Raw genomic sequence first — 24521 nt, 5'->3', positions numbered from 1 at the left:
GCTACACAGAAATCCTTTAGCTTTTTTTGTGTCATGGAATTTTTTGGTAGCTAAAGAGTAGTGGAAGCCTCTGCTCTGTTCTTAGAACGCATTTATGTACATAAAAAACAACCTTCCAAGTAATTTTTGTAGCCACACCACTTCTACGACAGTAGAGCATAAGCCTGTACTGTGCGCAGTCACTTCCCTCACAGCATGCTACTCCAAAATACGGCACTTCAGCATTTGAAAAAACAATAACAAGAGGAAACCCACTCTCACTTCCTCTCACCCATGTTCCCTGAAGCAGGTCCTACAAAGCAAGTCATACAATCCTCATTGGAGAGGTGCTTTTGTTTCAATTATACAAAAGGAATATCCTTATCTCTGAAGACAACAGAAATAAGAAAATAGGCACTGCTAATTTTCTTCCCACTTTATTAACATGAGATTATACGTTTTATTCCACCATATTGCTCAGTGAAGGTTCACTTTTTCAACAAATTTTGGCAAAAAAAAAAAGACCCAAGTTCACCTGTTCCTTTGGGTCCTATTCCCTTAAGCTTTCCACATCATTTGAAATTTAAGGACTTGTCTTTTATGGTAAGTGAATCAGTCATGAACCTAGCAACAGGTGGGGAAGGAAGTCCCCAAGCCCCATCAACACACACGTACACACTTTCAGAGTACAGTATCAAAAGGGAAAAGCAACAATAACTACAGTGAGAAGCCAAACAATGACCACACCTTAGCCATGGTGCAAGATGAACTAACCTCAACAGTGAGAAGTCACATGAGTTACAGTACGTATGTGTCGCTGACATACAGTGTGTTACAACTGCCACCTTAATTCTTTGGCCTTCTTCTCAAAGGCATGTTAATGAGTTTAACCATTAGAAAAACATGGTTTAAATTCCATTTGGGTGCAATGATACAAAAATATATGGCCAGTACAACAGGAAAGTCTGGTAAAATGATACAATCCAGGGGAAATAAGGAGACATGACAACTGAAGTCAGTGTGAGAATCAATCAATAACTGTGAAGACACAAGTACCATACTAACGGAGGTTGCTAGCAACAGGCAAAGCAGGTGTTTGCCTAGCAGTTGAAATGCCCAGGTCCCACACTGGAGTGACTCCAGCTAATTCCAGCTTCCTGATAATGTAGATCCTGGGAAGTAGCGGTGGTGAGTCAAGTCTTTGAACTCCCATCACTTTTGTAACAGATCGGGACTGAGTTCTTGGCTTTGGACTAGGAGACAATTCTGCATCTTGTCCAGCTACTGTGAGTTTGTGATGAACTGAGGGTCAGGGGCTTTGAACCAGGAAATGATATCTATTTTTCAAATAAACTCAAACATCAGATAAAATTCCTGGTAGAATATTACAAGAAAAATCTGTACTATCTCCACAATAATTCTGTAAATTTTACAGTATTCTGAAGAGGTTGGTACCATGGCAATTCAAGCTAAGCCTCCAACTGCAGTGCCAGCATTCCACATGGGCATCAGTCCTGGCAGCTCCAGTTCTGATCGAGCTCCCGGCTAGCACACACAGGAAAGCAATGGAGGATAGTCCAGACAGTGCTTGGGTTCCTGGGTCCATGTGGGAGACCCAGGGGAGGCTTTGGCTCCTGGATTTTAAACAAAAATAAACAGATCTTTCAAAAAATTAGTTTTTACTGGGCCCGGCAGCATGGTCTAGTGGCTAAAGTCCTCGCCTTGAACACCCCGGGATCCCATATGGGCGCCGGTTCTAATCCCGGCAGCTCCACTTCCCATACAGCTCCCTGCCTGTGGCCTGGGAAAGCAGTCAAGGGCGGCCCAATGCTTTGGGACCCTGCACCCGTGTGGGAGACCTGGAAGAGGTTCCTGGTTCCTGGTTCCTGGTTCCTGGCTTCGGATCGGCACAGAACGGGCTGCTGCACTCACTTGAGCAGTGAATCATCAGACGGAAGATCTTCCTCTCTGTGTCTCTCCTCCTCTCTGTATATCTGACTTTGTAATAAAAATAAATAAATCTTTTAAAAAAATTAGTTTTTACAACACCAAATCTTTGATGTGGCAATATATATATTTCTTTCTTAATGCACTGAAGTAAAATATTCAAAAGCTATAAGTAGTTGAGGTAATCTCAAAACAGTGATCAATCAAAACCTGATATCAGGTTACTAATAACCATAATATCATTGTTACCTTTCGGTACCCTATCCACACAGTGCTGGGTCCAAGGACCCCCACAAATGCCATGTGCATGTGCCTACAATTCATGCATGTCCCATCTACATACTTTAAACCATGTCTAGGTTACTTCTAATACATAAGTCAGTGTAAATAGTTGCTATACTCTAATGTTTGGGCAAAATGACAAAGAAAAAAGTCTGTACATGTTCCGAACAAATGTTTTCAATATTTTCAACTGGCACTTTGCTGAATCCTTAGATGGGAAACTCAAGGACACAGAAGGTCTACTGCATATGGAATTAACTGAGATTTTTATAACAAAGGTACTGCTAACATTGAGACATTATATATTCTACAGTCCAAACTGAAAAAACACTAAATTTCATTTTAGAGTAAAGGAAAACCAAAGATGCAAACATTTTCCTATTTGAGTTCAAAGACCTTTGACCTCTACCCACGGATCACAATAGAAAAACTAGGAACACTAGATTGCATAATATGGCAACTATGTTAACCATTACAAGTGCTTCACTGCTGCTCATCCAAACTGGACAATGCCATTCCACAGATTCAACAGTTAAGGAAGTTATTTGTATAAGGACATATGCCCTAAATTCTTCAAACTATAGTGTCACTTTAAACAAAGGTGGACAGGATACCACCTCTAAAAACCTTTCCAGATCTAGCTGAGGATTTTATTTATTTATTTATTTATTTATTTATTAATATTTACTTAACTTGAAAGTCAGAGTTTGAGAGAGGCAGAGAAAGAAATCTTCCATCCTCTGGTTCACCCACTCCCCACTGGCCACAATGATCATAGCTGCACAGATCTGAAGCCAGGAGTCGGGAGCTTCTTCCAGCTCCTTCCCATGTACAGGCTTGGCCCATCCTCTGCTGCCTGTCCAGGCAGCTGGGTTGAAGTGGAAAGCCAGGACATGAACCACTGCCGATGTGGGATGCTGGCACCACAGGTAAAGGTTTAGCCTGCAACACCAATTCACCAGCCCCACAACCGAGAGATTTCTGAAGATCTTATCTACTGATTATATTGTAACACACCAATGTTCCCACTAAACTCTTCTGTTTGGGCAATTAGATTAAGACTAAAACTTAACACACTTCCTGAAAGTCCATATGGAATAATCATAATCAGCAGCAGCTAACCCAAAGGCAAAATGAAAACACACCTTCAGTATCTTTCTGAGGCGTTCACATTCCTATATATGTTTTTTAAGCATCCAGAAAACATTGGAGATACCAGATATTTTACATGTACTGATTTACTGTCTTGTCAAAAGTTTGTGTAAGTCCATACAGATGCAATTTTTAATTATTTCTGAACAGCAGTTTGTTAAATTCACAGATTAAAATAGAGACATTTATTTCTATGGCAGTTCCCTGGCTTTTCCAACTATTACCAGTTCTGTTTATTAGAACAACAAGTTCCAGGCTGCAATGATCCCCCTCCCAGCTTCAGGTTCACATGAATGTGCAAACGGCAGACCAAGTTAGAGCCGACTTTCTGAAAGCTTTCAAGGTATTCTGTAATTCATTTACTCCAGTTAACATGTACTACTCTATGAAAACAACATCCAAATTACAATCTTCCCCTACAACATCCCAATGTATAATGAATGCTAACTAAACATGTCTAGGTGTGGATTCCCAGTGTTCCTTAGTAGTTGTCTTATCTTTAGTGGATTTCTACAAACCACTTCAGGCTTTTAAGTTTTATCAACTTAACAACCGACAATAATAAGAGATTCTTTCGCAACTGACAATAATAAGAGATTCTTATTTTGTAGTTAAAAAAGAGTGGTTACACAGCACAAAGTGCCAACTGTTATTCTATAATTTCCTCTATATAGGGTTTACTTTTAAGTACTAAATTTTCCTTTAGCAATGGTCACAAAGGATCTTTAGTCAAATATTTTTCAGTTAGTTTTGGTTGATTCTTTAAATAACAAGAGATTTGCTGAAGAGAAGGATTTTATCTTTCTTTGGAAGAGGCCAAGATCATCTCCATTTAAGGACACAGAGGCAGCTGCACTGCCGTTACCCTGAACAATGGGCAGCAGGATGAGTTTACCCTGCTGTGAGCAGTTGGGGAAAAAAAAAACATTACAAATAGCACCTTCAAAAGTAAAGAAGAGAATTAATCATTAAAGTTTAGAGCAGGTGTAGTGATTCAAGCAACTCTTATGCCTGAGAAAAAACCAAAAAGTAAAAACAAAAACAGAAAGTGGGAGAAAGACATCACTTTTCAAAGGAATTCTTATCCCAGTTCTGCTGTAAGATAAACTGTTCTACAAAGCTCAAAAACATCACTCCACCTAACAAAAATTTCATTTATAATGGTGCTTCAAGGAATTCAGGAAACTGGAATTAAAAGACAAGTTTGCTTTTACTGCAAATTTTTTTTTTAATTATTCCTGCACATGAGTCTTCAAAAAGTTTATGAAAAATGCCTACTATAAAAAATTGTATATGAATTTCAAGATACAGGTAAATAGTTTTAATTCCAATTCCCCCAAAATTTTTTGAAATATCCTTACACTACAATTTTCAGGAAAACTGCTACATTAGATGAAGCTTATTCTTGAAAAAGAATTACAGAACTCAAATTTCAACAAATGTAAAATGAACTAAGATTTTCATTAACTAGGATGCAACTGACTAGGAATCTACAAACAATCCTTTTTGCTAAAAAGTTACATTGATACTGTAATTCAGGGTATCAGATATTTAGTAAGGTTTTAAAGTAACCTAATGCAGCTATTTAAAATTTATTTCCTTATATTTGTAAATTGCTATATTTCTTGGGGTGAGATAACAATTTACAAATGGAATTATTATTGATAAATACACTATTAAACCCCTAAGCAAAGAAACTACAAATGAATTATACACATTTAGTAGTTCTTACTTCCTCTCCAGCTAATTTTAAAAAATAAAACCAATTGTTAGAGTTGTTTACTCAAACCCAAATACTCCCAAAAACCTACAAAAAACTAAGAACAAAATGAAGACAGGAAAAAGTATTTAATTCTGTGAAAATGATAAATCATTGTCTTGCTAAAACTTTATGAACACGCAGTATTAAAGCAACAGCAACAACTCAATGAACGTGTGCTCTTAAGACTGCTACTCTCATTCTATTAAAATTCATTACAACGAGGTTTCAGTCTTTAACATCATGACCATCAACATACAATTATATCTAATCTGAAGATAGATAAATCTTTGAAGTGTTTTCTACCACCCAAACTTATTTATCTTCCATATTCTTAAAATTAAAAACAAACAAAAACAAAGCACAGAGTGTTAACGACTTATCCATACCTAATGTAAGATAAACGAAGTTCTGAAGTTTGGCTGTGGTAAGCCTGTGGCTAACCAATCAGAACTTCAGAATTCCTGTGTGACGTCATAAGACCTCCCTAGAATACTTTTTCTCCTCCACCTACTGCAACTATTCCCATCAACTTGGTAACAGATAACAGAATCAGAAAACTTCCCAGCTTACTGCCTGGAAGACTTCACATAACTTGATATTCTGTAGTGTGGTGATCACAGTAGCAAAGGTAAGAAATGGATTTCACTGATTTTGGTAATTCTTACTTTCTGTGACTCAAACTAACTGAGCTCTTAAAAACAGTTCATCATAGTTTTAAGATTTCAGCAAAATGCCTGATAAAAATGTTTATGTGTATAGTGACAGTAAAATGCAAGAGTTAACTTTAAAACAAAGATCACATTCATCTTGAGTCCTGAATTGGTGCGTTATTTTAGTATAACTTACACTTTTTACTTTTCAAATTTAAATTCTTATCCATTTCAAAATCTAAAAATTCTATTAACATATTTGTGGTGGTGACTGTTCAAGTTTTCCACACAAAAACAGTGGCATAATTCTGTTGCATGTTACTCTGTGCAAGAATAGGCGAGTGTTTGTCTGTAATAACCTGTGCAGCTATGGGACTACAACATGCAGACTATCAGCTTGCTTATTCCAGCACTGTCTTTAATTCTTTCTGGTGAACATTAACGAAATAATTTAAGATTTGATAAAATTTTAAAATATTCTCAGCATTTTCATCTCCATAAAGCTGTCATTTTTTAAAATTTTCAACCTGCATGATAATTACAACACAATGCCCATCAAGTCTCATGTTAATGTGATATCAATACCAAGAGAACAGAACCACAAAATGGGAAAAGTCTAGTCACCCTCGAGGAGACACTTTCAAAAATCCTATACTTTCAATAAATGAAATTTCTTCCAGTAAATTCAATACTGAGCCCTCAAGAACAAACTTGGAAATTTGAAAACACAACACAAAAACAGAAATGTCCTTTTAAAGTTAAAATTTCAAAATTTTCAATGTAAAGAGAAATTATTCTAGCACTGAAATACTCTCTTAATTATCTCATTGGAACAAACTTGATAAAATGAGCTTTTATTCTAAGTACTAACGAATACATTGTCAACTTACTATCATCTATTGATTGTCCATTTTCTCTTTTGAGTCTAGCAAGAATATGAAAAAGAAAAAGAAATTCCTAGGAATGGAGATAACTGCAATAAATTTGACTTCTATTTGAATTCCACAGTACTCTTAAAATCCTGATTTAATAAATGAAATATCTTAGTTCTTTCAGGGCATTAATAAAATGACATAGATTTTATTTTTATACTTATAAACATATGATAGCAAAATTGACTTCAGAATTCTCAATTCTGAAAACAATATTAGCTATGGTTCAGTAAAATACGTACTTTATAACTGTACAGGCTGTTTTCCTTAGACATACAAAAGCAATTTTATTTTTCATCTACCATTTAGGAACTGTAATTTTTTTCAATATCCCTAACTATGAAATATTTCCTTTATTATTGTATAAACTACTCGGTGAAGTGTTTTATATACATATTTGAGCATTTTTACACAAGTACCAAATTATATCCTAATACTTTAAATGGGAAATTCAAGAATTTTCTTCATACCAGATTTTTACCATATATTACTCCAAAAACACACCAAGAAAGGGCAGAAATCCATTAAAATGCCCACAGCTAATGTGGGCACAGGTTAACAGAAACTGACTGCTCTTCCATCTGACGCATGACACCTGCTGCAAAGCCAGCACTTGTCTCATTCTAGTTCATCCCTAGCTTAGGACAATACTCTTAAACACTGTGCTTATAAACATACTGGTTAAAACATCAGTGCTAAAATAGTTTGCATAGAATGTGATAAACATGAAAGCTATATAAATTATGAAAAACTAAATTTTAAAAACATCTGAAGGAATTGTAGAACGCTTGCAGGCATAACATCAATATCACTTCTTATAACTGGAAACATCAGAATTACATTTTGGTAGACACAAATGAAGACAGCTGCATTTGGGACATATATATGCGTATGTCACGTGTATAAATATACATGTGTCATGTTTATATGTCATAGCTTTTTAATCTCGTTAATTTGAAGTAGAATATTTTCAGAAACAAAAGTGGAATACTTAAAGTATTACACAAGGTTAGGTAAAGGGAACATTGAAATTACCCATCCCAGAAATGAGCAATGTCACTTAAAATGTCTTCATTCTGAAAAGTAATTTGCTAGATGTCCTGGTACACACAAATATTCTAGCAGTTCCTCTTAATTCTTTGTATATTTGATACTGTACCTGTGTTTCACAATTTAAGAATCTGACACCAAAACTGCAAATTGCCCAAGGCTGGGAGCTAAGCAACAGGGAGGCTCACCCGAAGCTTAGCAGGGCTGAGCCACATGTCCGTCCTACACTGCTGATCATCTTGGCTTAAAACGCAATGACACTGACAGGTCTCAAAAACTTTACCATTCAACAATGCGAATTTACAGAGTCCAACTTCTATCAACTTAAATCACTCCATTTAATTTAAAATTAAGCTGTGCATTACACACTATATCCCTAATAGCCTAAACGATATTCTTAGGATGATTTTCAGAACCACAGACATAAGAAAGATGTCATTCACTATTAAGCAGCATACCACAACCAAATTAGTTTCCTAGGCTGATCATACAGGCAAAGGAATAAACCTAGGGGATGGAAATGAAGGAAATAATCTCTTTTAACTACTCAACTGACATAAATTAGATAAGTAGTCTCTGTATATTTCAAGATTGAATGCATCAATGTTCTTAAACCTTACATGTATTAAACAGTATCACTCCAGTTCAGAAACAGTCTACTGAGGCCCTCTAGTGGTTCTTACAATGTATTGTTTTTAAGGCGTTCAGATTACATGAATGGGGGTATATTAAGTGGCATTCACTGTCCCTTAAGCTTTCCCTAAAACTCCAAGCCAAAATTCTCTTCAAAAAGTAAATAAGGATCTGAAGCTTTACATACTAAAAGGGTAAAAAAAATTTCAATTTCAATTTTTACATTATTTTACTATTTAAAAAAACAAAAATACCTACATGCAAACTATAAACAGTAATGTGACAATTTCAGAAAATCTCAAGTGAACTGTTGTTTAAAGAATCCTCTCCAAGGCAGAGCTGTAACGCCATTTCCTTGGGGAGTTAATTTAAGAGTCTGTAGTATACTCGTTTTCAAACGTCGAATAGCCAGCAGAAGCAGCCTGCAGACACACTCAGGAGGGGCCTACAGGGTTCGCAGTGCAGTTGCCCACAGTAACGTCCCACAGGAATCCACGTTTAGTGTTAGGCAATGTCAAAATGAAAACGTGAACTCTGGTAAGCCAACAGAGTGATCATTCATGTAAGGATAGTTAATCTAATGATGAACTTCACTAAGTTATTTGAACAAAGTGAAAATAAAAAGGATGCAGACACAACAATTTCCTGTCTGTGAGAATGGAAATGAGTGGAAGAAAAAATAGCAACTTCAAAGCTTACACAAAGAAATTCATTCATTCAACCTCAATCTCTATAGAATTCTGACGTACTGAGTCAACTAAATCAGATAAATCCATCTGTCACACTACAGTCTTAGATGTTTAGGACTTGAATCTACTAGCAATGTACTAGTCCATGTTTACTAAAGATGATGTAAACAAAGCGAAGAAAAACCTAAATTTCACAAATATGATGAATCTTAAATGTTTTTATTTTAACAGAAATAATATCCCCCCCCAAAAAAACCTGAAAGTTTAACTTCTAAGTGGTGACTACTTTAGCATATTCTGAAGGTACGCTGTGCACAACAATACATCTGACACCGCGAGGCTGAAGCAGAACTCAGACACCGAGGGCTCCTGCCAGCGTGGACACACAGTACCTTCCACTCCTTAACACGGCACATGATACTTGCTAAGAATCACGGCTGATCTGTACTGCACATCAGAAAAACACAACACTTCTGATTTCTCTAACCCATGTGCTCAGAGGCAGTAAAGACAGTCAAAAGCTTTATAAATCCCACAAAGAAAAATAAAAAGGAATTATCCTATTTCACCAAAAATTAGATTCCACAGACACACAATACAACTCAAGAGACAGGATCTAGCATTTCTACAAATAGTTCCAATGCTTCAATTTTAGATCACGGATGATAGATTTGTAAATTTATCTGTAAATGAATATTTTCCTGTCCCCAACCATTTACCACATAATGTTACCTTTCTAATAATAATAATAATTTAAAAAAGAGAGAAAATGTGCGAGTAACTTTAGTCTCCATGGCTAGTTTAGGACAGATGAAAGCTCTAAACATTTTTATACAATCTATTTATGACTATCTGAAAAGAATGGTCTGAGGGGAAAGATGAGAAAATTAGAAAAAATACGCTACGCCTCTATGCTCGCCAGCAAATATTACTGTAATAACTACAAGTACAGGGTCAAAAATAAGATTTCAGGACTTTTGAATGCTAAGCACCTGACGACCTGGCCATAAATTACGATGTGGTGAAGGTCACTGAGGACTCCAGAAATAGGACTGTGCTGTTCCCTCTCAACACATTCCAGGAAGCCCCCTCTGTGTGAAGGGTATCTGGCAGGATCCGGACTTGGCTCATTTCAGAGGACACAGCTACTAACTAGTCCTTCCAATTTACTGCGTACCAGTAACGCGGCTTGTGACAGAGTTCTTTTAAGCTTTACCATAAGAACATAAAATCACTACAAATCACTATAAATTTGACAAGAAATAGGTCACTATCTTTATCAGTCTCCTTTACACACAATTTGTTTTCAGCAACAATTTCTCCTTTTTCAATAGCAACTGGCTATTGTTAGCCAATGGCCTCAAAGATTTTTGGGTTATAAGAAACACACAATTGCAGAAAGCCAAGTTCAGGTTAAAGTAATGTTTATCAGGAGACTCATAACTTGGTTATGTCCTCCACTGCTGCTTTTCCTCATCTGTGACAGGAGATGATGAGGTTAGCAGTGTGTGTTTCACTAATAAATTCTATTACTTTACCTAACCTATTAATCACAGAACTGTCTTTGAACATTAATAGTTTCCTAAAATTTTCAGTCATAAAAATCCCTTGCTCAACTTTTAGATTTAATCAAAAGCTCTCACTTACCCCACCCCCCTTGATACTGGGATACAAAATGAACACTTAATTCCTTCACTCATGAACTAGAAATCTGACTGGAGAAAGAGATATGTAAATTTAAATTACAGCACAACTTGTTATTCTGATACAGATAATACTGAAGACCTCCTAAAAAGAGGTTTTACCCTAATAAACTAATCCTACCTTAATGACCATTTCGACCTTAATCAAAGGTAATATCACATGCTATTTAAATTGCCAGCTGAAGTCTGGCAAACCATCAACAAGCGGGAGGGAGGTGGAACAGACTACAACAGGCAGAGGCAGAACAACATGTGCAAAAGACAAAATAAAAAAAGGAACAGAGTATTTTTGGAAAGGTGACGTACTCCATGTGACTGGTGCACCACTCATAAATGTCAGTTGGAATGATTCCTGTCTGGGCTTCTTGATGAAATGCTGGCCAGCCCTCTTCTTTCCAAAGTTTTATCTCAAAATAACTTTGAAAACACATTTTTAAGAGCACTTAAGCCCTCAAATTTTATAAAAATAAAAATCACCAATGTTAATTTTTATTTTTCAAACTATAGTATTATATGTCCTTTTTGATAGCAATTAGTCAAATATATAAAGGAATAAAGAAAATCAGTCCATAATTCTGCAATAATGTAAATTCACTGATACCGGCTCCGTAAATCCAGGCAAATGTAAAGGCCACATCTACTCAAAGAATGAAAGAAAACTTCGAATTCTTCAGAGAAAAAACCATAAACAAACAAAAGTTATTAAACACTGAACTATCGATCTAAATAGAGGATGTTATAGATAAGTTTAGTCACCTGTGTTGCATTTAGCTACCTGTGTTGGACAACAAAGACTGTATGTAACCTGGCTGTGTGGAACTACTTATTACAAACCAAATGAAAGTCCTATCAATTACACAATCCAAAATGTAACAGAGCTTGGCCAACCTCATGGCTCAATGGTAGCACATCTGACTCCAAAATGTAACAGAGCCAAGTAGAAGTAATGAAAATGACATGATTGGGGCAAATGTTCAGCCTAATGGTTAAGATGTCTGCACCCCAGTTTGGAGCACCTGGGGTAGATTTCCGCTCTAGCTCTGGACTCGGGCTCCTTGTTAATGCCGGGCCTGGGAGACAAAGAGACAGCTCATGCAACTGGGCTTCTGTTACCTGCTGAGGAGGTCTGGACTGAATACCAGGCTCTGGCTTTAGTCTGGGCCAATCCCCACACATGTGTGTATTTGGGGCATAAGCCAGTGGATGGGCTTTCACATGCTCACTCACATTCTCCCTCCTTCTCAAATAAAATGTTTTTGTAAAAAAAAAAAAAAAAAATTAAAATCTTACCACTATATACCACATAGCTCCTTTTGAAGAATAAATGTCAAGTTATAAAACATGTTTTTTTTCTTCAAATTCTTTTAATAATACTTAATAATTTAATAATAAGTTCAAATTCTTTTAATAATTCTCTTCAGCACTTATTTCTCTCAGGAACAGGGCTGACAGGTTGGGGTGGGTTCAAATAGGACATAGACTAGCAAGAAAATGCTATCTGGCAGCTGGGGAAGGCACTAATATTTTCATTCAAAATGATATAGCAACAAGTCATCTCGAGGAAGTCAACGGTGAGATTATACACAGACTACAGTCATTTCAAAGTTGATTTTAGAGAACAAAGTTCTTTTAATGTTTGCAAGATTGGCAGAGGAATAAATTGGCTAAAAAATCTGTTTTATTCTTAACTTATCAACAGTTATTATCTCTGAGCAATTACTTATGGGATTTAAAATTTCCATTTAAAATTTCTCTCATTTCAAAAATTGAAACAAATATTTTGATTGAACATGAAATATCATCACACGCCAACGGTGACTCTCTCTGGAGGGGTATTAAAGATCTGCTATTTAGTTGAAAGGCAGAGTGACAGGGACAGAGATTTTTCCATTCACTGGATCACTCCTCAAAAGGCCACAAGAGCTTTCGGTTGGGCAAGGCTGAAACCAGAAGCCAGGAACTCCATTTGTTCTCCCATGCTGTTTGCAGGAACTCAAGCACCTGAGCCATTCTCTGCTGCTTTCTGGTACATCAGCAGGGAGCTGGATTGAAAGCAGAGTAGCCAGGACTTAGGGCTCTTGAGTTAGCGCTTAAGCGTGGGATGCCAGTGTCCCAGTGGTAATTAATTTGCTATGCCACATACCTGTCCCTAAAGTTAATTTTATTCTCAATCTAATGTTTCTAGAATGACATAATAAACTTTTTGTTTGATTCTTGCTGTAATATCAAAGCTTAGGCCCCAGAGACAAGAAAGTGCTATGCAAGCTCAGAAAGAAGTCAGGATGGAAACTACTGTTCATAGTGCAGGTGGTATGTAAACAGGAACTGTCTGGGGTAGACAATGAAGCAGTGATACTTCAGTTTTGTTCAAATGTTTAAAATCACCTTCTACACAGCTACAAAATTACATTAGAAATTACAACTTGAATGTATATTTCTGATAAAACAACTTGGCAATCATCCATCTGTTTTAGACTAAAATTAAGACCTCAGGAATAGGACATTATTGCTTAGTGGCTAAGTCCTCGCCTTGCATGCACCAGGATCCCATATGGGTGCTGGTTCATGTCCTGGCTGCTCTACTTCCCATCCATCCTGGGAAAGCAGTAGAGCATGGCCTGAAACCATGGGACCCTGCAACCAGGTGGGAGACCCAGAAGAGACTCCTGGCTTCAGACTGGCTCAGTTCTGGCCATTGTAGCCACTGGGAAGTGAACCAGTGGACAGATCTTTCTTTCTCTATTTTTATTGAAAAGGCAGATCAGATTTAAAGAACTAAATCTTAGAAAGAAAAAATTCAGGCAATAATATTTTATACAACTTTCATGAGGTTGCTTCTGGAGATATTAGTGCACTAAATGTTCATGTCAATCATTTCTACAGAGAAAAACAAATTTCAACTATATATTAACAATTTACATCCAAAAGAATAGCTCAAAATCAGCTGTATCATAAATCAACTGATACTTCAAGCAAAGACTGAAGTTACTGAATTTCACAGGAAAAATCACAAAGAGAAACACACAGAAACACATGTGTGGATGGACACAGAGATCTTAGACATTTGATGTGTTTTGAAAAAAATGAATGCAAACGTGCACCTTACGCAGTTAGCAAATAGATTTTATATATATATGATTCTAATCTACTCACTATTTTTACATTCCAGGCTACCTAAAAGAAGACAGTCCTCGCATATTTGGTGCCAGCTTTTCAGCTTTCTCTTGACATATTAAAACTCCAGACTTCCTGCCCTCTTAGCGCCATGGAGAAAGTTCAGTACCTCACTCGTTCTGCCATACGAAGAGCCTCAACCATTGAAATGCCTCAGCAAGCAAGGCAGAACCTGCAGAACCTGTTTATCAACTTCTGTCTCATCTTAATATGTCTCCTGCTGATCTGCATCATTGTGATGCTACTCTGAAGTTCAGCTCCAGATCTACAACTCCCCACCAGTGCAAAACCAGCCACCCCACCAAGAGGGAAAACCAACCAACGCCTCTGAAACACAAGAGTTTGTCTCTGAAAAGGCCAAAATTGAGAGTAAAACAAATTCTTAGCAAATGTATTGATTGCCAGATCCTGCACCCATGAAAAGGGCTTTGTTTTCCAAAAGTAACTTTAAAATGACTATAAGAAGTGTGTATAATGTAACTGCTGACTGCTTCAACACGGCTTAAGAAATTTCCATTCCAAATTTTTTCTGAGGATGAAGTAAGAGTTTAATTTTGAAACAGCACTGCTAGCAAGTTCACTTCATATGTAAGACATTAGCTTCATTCTGTGGGGTAAATATCACTTATCTTGCACTGTAAAAGCTTCTTTGATGCTAAGTATTTCCCAGGTCTCCATTAAGTACCAAAATAATAATTCAAATCAAGTGTCATTACTCACAACAGCCACTGAGGCCTCGCATCTGTTATCTTGTTATTTTTACACAAAAGCCTTTGTAGTAACTCCTTAGCAGAGCCCACAGACTAAAATGGAAACTGTTTCTTTTTCTATATTATTTCTACCAAAATTTTAAAAATTTTCTAAGATAAAAGTAAGGAAAAATAAGGCCGTACATAAATAAAATAGCCCTCAACTTTCTCAAAGAAATACAGAACTCTAATAAGCCATAAATATGTTCTTTTGAGGACATTATGATCAAAAGATGAGGACTACTGGGCAATTTAATAGATTACAGTTATCTAGCCATCAATACTATTTAAATAAAGTCTCATGTTAATTTATAGCAATGTAGCAGATTATCTGAACTGTAATACTTAACTTACCATACTGTATGTTTGTAATCATGAAATGTTAAAACTTCAGAATAACCTTATAGGTTATCTTTTACTCAGCCTCATGCCCAGTATGGACTAAGACTTAAAAATTTCTCTGACAGAAAAATTACTTCCAGCACTAAAAAAAAAAAAATGATAAAAATTTGAATTACTTAACCACATAAAAACTAAATCTTAGATTACAATTTAATATGAAGTTTCTGTCCCATTATTTATAACAGGATACAGCTATTGCCAAACAAATAACACCATTATCAAATAAATGACAAAAAACATAGGTGCATACTGTGCTAAATGCAAAGTCACTAATACTAACCTGTAACTGTAATTAGTGAGCTAAATAATAAACTCAATGATATATTAACTTACAATTATTTTCCTGGTGAATATACTTAAACTTTGCCTCTTAACATTTTAAGCCATCTTCCAAACAACTCATAAAATAATTAAAATTTGGTGCTAGAAAACAATATTCACCAAAATTTCACCAAGTTGACTTTAAGTTTAAAATGAAGCCAAGAGCAGGCATGTGATAGGCACAGCAGTGAACACACTGTTGTATACTGCCCACACGTGTGCCTGGGTCGGTGTCCTGCCTCTGCTTCCCAATCCAGCTTTCTGCTAACGCAAACCTGCAAAGTGGCAGACATGGCTCAAGTACTTGGCACTCTGCCATTCATATTGGGACCCTACTGAATTCCAGCCTTGTACTTTCAGCCTGGTCCAGTCCTGGTTACCATGCATCTGGCAAGTGAACTAGCAGACTGAAGAAGTTCTTTCTCTACTTTTGCCTCTCTCTCCCAACCCCCTTTCAAACATAAAAGAAAAAAAAATTATTTTAGTAGTATCTCAAAAAAATAAAGTTAAGCTTAAAATGGTTTATATCTATGTAACAAACCCTATTTGGTAAGATACAGCTACTATAAGAGTCTAAAAGGCCAATATAGATCTTGAATTTAAACTAACATGACAGCTGGTAGCCAAACAGTAAAGGAAAAACTACTTTAAATTCTTTGATTCCCTGATGATGGAAAGGGTATTAGTTTTAATTCATGGACATCTGAACAACAAGGAGGAAAGGTGGCCTCATGTTAATGGAAGATCTTCAGCAGAGCAGCTACAGGTTGGAGATCCCTCACAGTCACCAGAAAGCTTATGAACAGCTGATAAACTTACCTCACTGGCCTCAGTAATTACCTACTCAGAAAGTATTAAGCTCTACAACTAGCTGTACTGTTCTAAAAAAAAAACAAGTATTAAAGTTAAACTGACAAGGTCTTTTCATTTTACTACACTGTTCTTTAAATGTAAATTTCTGAAATTTTTCTTCTGTAAATAAAAATATTTTACTCTCCTTCCATCTCTGATAGCAATTAAAATTGGGTGCTGTCAGTATTCAGAGTACTTTCATGTTACGTTTAAAAAACACTCCCCTCCCCCCCAAAAAAATGTTCTGCACCTTAATCGTCGACAAATGTCTTGTTAGAGTTACAAGCCAGTCCACATTATCCTAAAATCTGCCAAGATCAGCAAAATTATACTTCAACACAACAAATGGCTAAATACTAAAATGAAATAGACACGAGACAGCTGAATGGTACCTTATAGCCATTTTAAGGTATATAGCAGCCGGTCCTGTATATAAACTAAAATTGAAATGTCAATGAGCTAATCATAGGTCGTGGTTAAGAACTTGCTTTTTTTTTTTTTTTTAACATGCTGGTTACTCAAAACCATGTCAATTCCATAATGTTGCAAATTGCTGTTGATGTTATATTGGGACTCTTAATTGACTGTGATGATATTCTACCAGCTCTAACTTCGGACCAGAAATGGTCTCCCCAAGAAACTGTTCAACCCATCTGGACAATAAGTAGCTGGACTCAATGCTTGGTATACATTTGCAAGGAAAGAATCTTGATTGAATTTGAACTGTAATACTGCATCAAGGTGGAGGAATCCACCAGGGGGGAGGGGCGTGGGGAGGGGTGGGGGGAATTCCCAGAGCCTATGAAACTGTCATATAATGCAAAATAATTAATAAAAAAAATTCTTTAAATGGTACCATTCTGCTTATGATGTGTAAAGAGTAAGATGTATAAGGAAACAATGTTATAATTTTTTTTAATTTCTAAATCTTAGTTTACATTATGAAATGAATTCTAATTTACTAGCTAAAAGGAACTAAGCTTTAAATGTTGAATTGTGAACCATTATATTTTAATTGATTAAAAATAATATTTGTTTGATGCAAATCATCAGAATCATTTGTATTAAAAATAAATGTTCTTGGGGGTGAGCATTCAGGGCAGCAGTCAGGATGCTGGCGAAGACACCTGCACCTGAGAGCCCAGTCTCTCGGTTTGATACACAACTCCGCTCCTTCCAGCCTCCTGATGCTGTAGATCCTAGAGCTAACAGGGATGGCTCAAGTGATTTGGTTCCTGCCACTAGGAAGATCTGGACTCGGTGTCCAGCCCCCAGCTTCCGCCTGGTCCAGGCCTGACCATATGCAGGCATTTGGGGAAGAAAATCAACAGATGGGGGAGCTCTCAAAGTCTTTCTCTCTACCTCTTATATATACATATACATATATATATATATAAATCTAAAAAATACATACTCTTGAACTAAATGAACTTCCTCTACAATATTCTCATGATATTCCAATACACTCTACTTATATCCTGTTAGGATTTTCTTCTAGGAGGTTTATTATTATTTTAAAATTATTTATTTTTTATTGGAAAGGCAGATTAGATTTATGGAGAGAAGAAGACAAACAGAAAGATCTTCTGTAGCCAGCAGCCAGGGACTTCTTTTAGGTCTCCCACGCGGGTGCAGGGTCCCAAGGTTTTGGGCATCCTCTGCTTTCCCAGGCCACAAGCAGGGAGCTGGACGGAAGTGGAGTAGCTGGAACAGGAACCAGCAACCAATATGAGATCCCAGCGTGTGCAAGGCAGGGATTTAGCCCTTGAGTCATCACACTGTGGGCCCAGAAATCTTTCTTCTCTTTCTTAAGGACTGATTTTCAAAAACGAAAAGCCAAGATTTCCTAATAGAGACACAGGAGGACAAATCTGTAAAAATAAATTTCAGGCCTGGCACAACAGCCTAGTGGCTAAAGTCCTCACCCTGCATGAACCAGGATCCCATATAGGCACAGATTCTAATCCTGCCAGTCCCACTTCCCATCCAATTCCTGCTTGTGGCCTGGGAAAGCAGTAGAGCATGGCACAAAGCCTTGGGACCCTGCAGTCATGTGGAAGACCCAGAAGAAGCTCCTGGCTCCGGATCAGCTCAGCTCCAGCCAGTGTGGCCACCTGGGGAGTGAATCATCGGATGAAAGATCTTCCTCTCTCTCCTCTCTGTATCTGACTTTCCATATATTTAATAAATACTTAAATGAATAATTATCTAAATAAATAAATTATTAATATTTAAGTAAATAAATAATTTGCTTTTACCTAGAGATTATTTCTCCTATGATAATTCTTTGGTCTCAGGGCAAAGTGGGAAGATTACATATTTTCAAAAAAATTTTCTGTTCTCTTAAGTAACAATGCATTTTGAAAATGTCTGAAAATTACAAGTCAGATTATACAGAAAATTAACATTAAAAACTGAGATCAGTTTGTTAAAACATATATACCAAAGTACTGTATATACTTTTAGCTATCTACTGAATGTGTCATGGTATACCCTACCTAGAATGTCACAGTCCACAGCTTCCAATGGACAGTTAGAGTATACCAAATAGTAAAAAATTTTAAGAAACTAGGGTGAAAAAAATTTTTAAAAAATGAAATTGTTCCTTCTCAGATGACATATTAAAACACATCCAAGTTAAAATTAAAAACGTTCTCATATTAGACCAAAATCAAGTCATTTAAGGTACTTTAGGAATTTAATTTTGTCAAATATAAAGATACAAATATATGTTTATATGAAATACAAAAATCTAACATATGTTAGATATTATGGTGAAATAATTAAGTGTCTATGACTTAAATGGGGAGAAACTTTCATCTTCCTCTTCTAAATGACTGTAATAAGAGGACAAGATACCAATAAAGAAAACATACTATTCTTAGTCTATAGGAGTCTAATGGCCGCTATGCACATAAATGCACATTTTCCTCCTCCTCCGCTCCCTCAGGATAAAAAACAGATATGGACACATAGAAAGGGATAACATTCTTCACAATGAGAAGACAAAAATTCTCCTCTTCCATCAAATTCCTTACAGTCTCAGAGTGCAGAGGGGCAATGTACAATGGGGCACAAAGGAAAGAACCAAAAATTGAGCCTGAGTTCCTCTATACCCTAAACCAACAGGGGCACAGTTGTTGCTTCGTTTTTCACTCAGTCAAATGCTTCAGAGTACTGTTCTAGCTGCAACCTAGATGACTGAGAAAAATACAAGCAGCCTAAGAGCACTGCACAGGTGAGACCACGTGGCTGGCTCCGCCTAGGAGCGTGGCACAGGTGAGACCACGTGGCTGGCTCAGCCTAGGAGCGTGGCACAGGCAGGACCACGTGGCTGGCTCAGCCTAGGAGCGTGGCACAGGCAGGACCACGTGGCTGGCTCAGCCTAGGAGCGTGGCACAGGCAGGACCACGCTGCTGACTCAGCCTAGGAGTGTGGCACAGGTGAGACCACGTGGCTGGCTCAGCCTAGGAGCATGGCACAGGTGAGACCATGTGGCTGGCTCAGCCTAGGAGTGTGGCACAGGCAGGACCACGTGGCTGGCTCAGCCTAGGAGCGTGGCACAGGCAGGACCACGTGGCTGGCTCAGCCCAGGAGTGTGGCACAGGTGAGACCACGTGGCTGGCTCAGCCTAGGAGTGTGACACAGGTGAGACCACGCTGCTGGCTCAGCCTAGGAGCATGGCACAGGCAGGACCATGTGGCTGGCTCAGCCTAGGAGCATGGCACAGGTGAGACCACGCTGCTGGCTCAGCCTAGGAGCATGGCACAGGTGAGACCAGGTGGCTGGCTCAGCCTAGGAGCATGGCACAGGTGAGACCAGGTGGCTGGCTCAGCCTAGGAGCATGGCACAGGCAGGACCACGCTGCTGGCTCAGCCACTGCTCTCGACTGAGTCCCACCAAGAGCAAAGCTTCTCTGTCACAAATTAACTTGGTAAGGCAAATACAGGCTGTGAAAATCAAAACTATGAGTTCTAAAAAGTTCTTAATACGTGTCACTCAAACATGACTTTCAGGCAAATTCCTTTTCTTAGATACAGAGGAACTATCTTTTTTTTCTCATAATTTTGAGTGAAAATCACTATATATCAGATGGGCTCAATCCTTAATAAGGTTCTTGTCTATATGTGAAAATCATCAAGAACTCAAATTTTCTACGAGACTTTTAATAAACCATTAGAATGAGAATTTTAAAATCAAAGAGTACTTGTACTTGGAGGCTGCAAGAGAACATAATTCAGAACTTTTTGTGTAGACATCCAAGATGGAAATTAGAGGAAAAGCAGCCACTTAGAGATTTCAACCACAGCCTAGTTCTCCCAAGGTCTGTCCTTCCACTCCCAAATTTAAAAGCACTACAAAGAAACCATCTCCAAATAAGGTGAATGAAGAAGTAGTATGGTTTTGCTACTGGCCTTCTCCCTCTACCCATCGCACAGAAGACTTAAAAACAAGCTTTTCTTTCCCACAGACCTCCAAATACTTCCTTATCTTCTCTGTATTGCCTCAAAGTTGGGGAAAACACAGAATGAGAGGAGGAATAAATTAGTACTTATCCCTACAAAATGTGTTCCATTGTCTTACACAAAATCCCTCTGGATAGCTTCGAAACTGCCTAAAAACATTCAAATTCACAAGCACTTGAAAGTTAAAATGTGATAGCGTTTAAAACAATTCACTTCCTATATTTCAATCATTAAAACCGATATATCACAAATCTAGTTAGGTTTTTTTATTTGCAATCCAATCAATGTTTCATGACATGGTTTACATACGTGTAATGAAAATTGTTAGAACTGTGTCTAAAAATAAAGAAATCACATTCTGTTAAGGACCCTTCTATGAATGTAGCTCATTTAGGTTACACTGAAGCGTTGAGATCACACTCATTTACGAGGTTTCTGAGTGCTCTCCTTGCCTTTCAGACTGTTGCTTTATTTCTTATATTAAAGAGCAGTTTTTTACAATTATTACTCTAAAGGAATTTTGTAAGTTTTGCTATAATTTGTGTCACAAATTCCTCAATAATAAACGCCCATGATTTATGTCAGAAAATTTGGTTTCTGAGACTGGAAACATTTCCAAGAAAAAAAAATTTAGCCATTTAAACATTAGTCCCTGGACCCTTTAGACTCTACACCATTTTATTTTATAACCCTTAAAACATTATCAACCACTACCAAACTTTAACAAACGACTCAGAAAAACTGAAAGGTCAAAAGTCATCCAGGTTCTCATGTGACAAAACCAGAAATACAATCTAATACCTAGTACCCTGAAGTTAATGTTACATTACAGTATGCCAGCCTCTTTGATTCTATTTCAAGCTTTTTAGACTGAATATATTTTGCTTTGTGTGTCCCTTTAATAAATGAAAAGGGAAGTTAAAGCAAAGGTATAAGATATTTTTAAGTTTTTTTATGCTATTGTACCTCAAATATTTTGTAAATTATTATCAAAGAAACACCTTTAAAGTATCTAACACCACTATGCTCCTTAACATGTAGGGAAAAATGAAATCTGACTGCCATAGGCTGTGAATGTGCTACAGTACTCCTAACATCCACTGGAGGGCAGCAAACACTAGAGTTTGAACGTTACCTGCATTGGTGTTTCACTTCCTTGCCGAAACTCTTCAGTTTGCTGTTGTTGCTGCCAAGGAGTTAAACTGTAAGAGTCCTCGGTAGTTCTACTTTCCAAAGGGTTTGTCCGCAGCTGCTCAGTAAGCCACATCTGAGTCCTCACGGAAGGCTGAATGGGAACTCCCCCCACTGCCTGCTGACCGAGTCCTATGTATTTGGGAAGCTCAAAGGCCTCTGAGCTCATCATAATGGGCTTGCTTTCAGGTAAGGCACTGTATGTCATGTCTAAGGTCTGTCTCCTTAGAGTGGAGGTGGCTCTGAAGTCCTCTTTGCTGCAGCTCTCATATTTATACTTGCAGTCCAGCGTGGATGATCGCTTTTTACAGACTTCCTTGTCTTCTAGCTTAAGCATCTCCATACTATCATGTAAGCAGCTAGGCCCCACTGTCCTTAGTTGTGATGGTAAAACCTTGCCCCGCCCCGTCTTTTCCAAAGCATCCCTTGACTCTTGAGCATGTGCAGCGCCACTCTCCTTGCAGTTATCTGGGCCCGTGAGTTTAGACAAAGATGACCATTTCCGAAGAGGCCGGAAGTCCTTCATGTCCAGTGAGGCGTCCTGCTGCCCCCTGCTCTGGTCTCTCAATGCCTGCAAGAAGCTGGTAGCCCATTTTGCGCCATCTGATGATTCCCTGTGTTTGGAAATTGAAGCACTGGAGTTGGATGGCATCACATGGGCAGTAGGAAGAGTCACCAATGATCTACTAGGCTTAAACGATAATGTGCCACTGGAAGTTGAATGATCTGGAGAGAGAAAAGATTAGTTGCAATTAACACATCAGCTACAATTACAAAAAAGTGAATGAGATTAAAGTGCAAATGGCCAAAAGGAAATATGAATGCGAGATTCCAACAAAATACTTCCTTAAAATGAGGAAACTGATATCAGTGTTTTCTTAGTTTATCTGAAATAATAAAACTTACAAGCAATCTTCAAAACAATTTCACGCCAAAACATGTCACAAAAGTTACCATTCACGGAACTCAAAACTGCACAAAAATGACAACTTTTAATTCCAATTTTTAAATTCTTGAAGTGTCTGCATACTTCCATTTCCTAAATTTGGAAAAAGATAATGAAGTAGACGGCCTTTCACCAACCATTTACAAATAAAACACTTGCTAGAAGCATGTTTATATTCACCCTACCTAATCAAACTATATTGCCTTTAAAGGAAAAGATGTATCTCCCTGTTGAAGGGCCTTTCCTCACACTCCAGCACTGAAGTGCCAGTCACAACTCTACCAGAAAATGGTATTTCTGCATCTTCCCTAAACTGAGGAAATTTACACTGGATTTCAGCATTTCTGAACTCTCCAGCCTCTAATTCAAATCAGCAGCATGGGTGAAGGAGCTCCCAAACCAGGAGAACGCGCAGACAGTGCTCTAACAAGGTATCTGCAGAGAGGAACTATTGCCAAAGCCTCTGGACAAACTTGCCAGCATCATCAACGACAGAGGAATACAACCTACGACACGCTCTGGGCTTTGATTTGTATCTTCATCTTTACATTTACTCCCAAACTGGGAATTATTACTTCAAAAGTGAGTATCAGGGCCTCATACTGTATTATTCAACACACAGCAATAATTCAGTATTCTCTAATAAAAGTCCAAAAACACCAACTAAGTAACTCTACATTAAATGACCTTATCATTCAGTGACAAATTATCACAATAAATCACAAAATGTCACAATGTACAATTAAAAGCAATGATTATAATCAGGGGATATGTAGAAAGAGAAGATAACTTTAAACTGGTGGAGGGAAATTGGACATACTGAAGAGTAAAAGGCAGCCTGCACATTTTATTCTACAACCTTCCATATTGTTTGACTCTAACAGAATACATTTGAATATTACCTGTGTGTTGATATTTTTAATATATAAATGGGGAAAGAATTGGTGATAGTCAAAAAATTCAGATAACAATGAGCCAGACTAACTAAAGAACAGGCTAATCTAAAGATTTAGTCTCTGTACTAGAGTTACTCACCTGGAGATGAACAGAAAATGTTGCATCAGGAGGAGAAAGCAGAGGGTAAGTGTCCTACTCTGGACCACCTACAAGGTTCTGCAGAGCCTTCCCAGACTCAAACTCCCCTCTAAGTACAACCTACCAAAATGAACTTCAAATTCACAACATATCCCACAAGTACAAGTCACTTGTACAAGATTTCAGTCCAGAAGTGATGGGTTTGGTACAGACATGAGCAAAGGCACCGGCTTTCCACAAAGGCAGCGGGAGGAGGTCCCACAGTGGCAGCAGCTGAGCTGCACGGCTGCTCCCCCCAGTGTGACAGTCAGGAGGGCAGCAGGCTCCAGACAGGCTATGCGGCACCTGAAAGCTTTATTACAATGCCGCACAGTCCAGTCTCCCCAAAACTGCACCAAGCACCAAATATCCTTGAGTAAATTCTTCATCTACTAAATCAGTTTTTCCTGCTGAATAAGACAATTGAATATTCAAAGCATAAAGCAGAAAAAAAAAAAACGTTGCTGTAAGAAAGAAAATCTTGGTTTGGTGTTGTTGCACAAGGATTTAGGAGACCCCTTGGGACCAAAAAATTCCCATACTGGAGTCCCTAGGCCTGGTCCCTCA

At 37.7% G+C, this 24521-nt stretch overlaps 2 protein-coding genes across 4 annotated transcripts in view; one reads left to right on the top strand and one right to left on the bottom strand.

Moving 5' to 3' along the window:
• CEP85L (centrosomal protein 85 like) overlaps nt 1-24521 on the bottom strand; it is a 162849-nt gene that overhangs the window by 81210 nt on the left and 57118 nt on the right. For all 3 annotated transcript variants that reach the window (XM_058680892.1, XM_012930472.2, XM_058680830.1), the window contains exon 3: nt 21879-22660. In XM_058680892.1, coding sequence (XP_058536875.1) covers nt 21879-22586 — 708 coding nt within the window. In that variant the 5' untranslated portion in view covers nt 22587-22660. The remainder of the gene's footprint in view (nt 1-21878; nt 22661-24521) is intronic.
• PLN (phospholamban) lies at nt 13954-14677 on the top strand. The gene has a single exon (XM_058680976.1). The coding sequence runs from the start codon at nt 14045-14047 to the stop codon at nt 14201-14203; it is 159 nt and encodes a 52-aa protein (XP_058536959.1). The 5' UTR covers nt 13954-14044; the 3' UTR covers nt 14204-14677.

Source organism: Ochotona princeps, chromosome 1 (assembly GCF_030435755.1).
Source record: "Ochotona princeps isolate mOchPri1 chromosome 1, mOchPri1.hap1, whole genome shotgun sequence".
NCBI classification, from domain to species: Eukaryota; Metazoa; Chordata; class Mammalia; order Lagomorpha; family Ochotonidae; genus Ochotona; species Ochotona princeps.
This window is presented reverse-complemented; position numbering and strand designations above follow the sequence as displayed.

Coding starts and splice junctions, on each gene's coding strand:
- PLN (XM_058680976.1), top strand. CDS start 14,045: ATGGAGAAAGTTCAGTACCTCACTCGTTCTGCCATACGAAGAGCCTCA.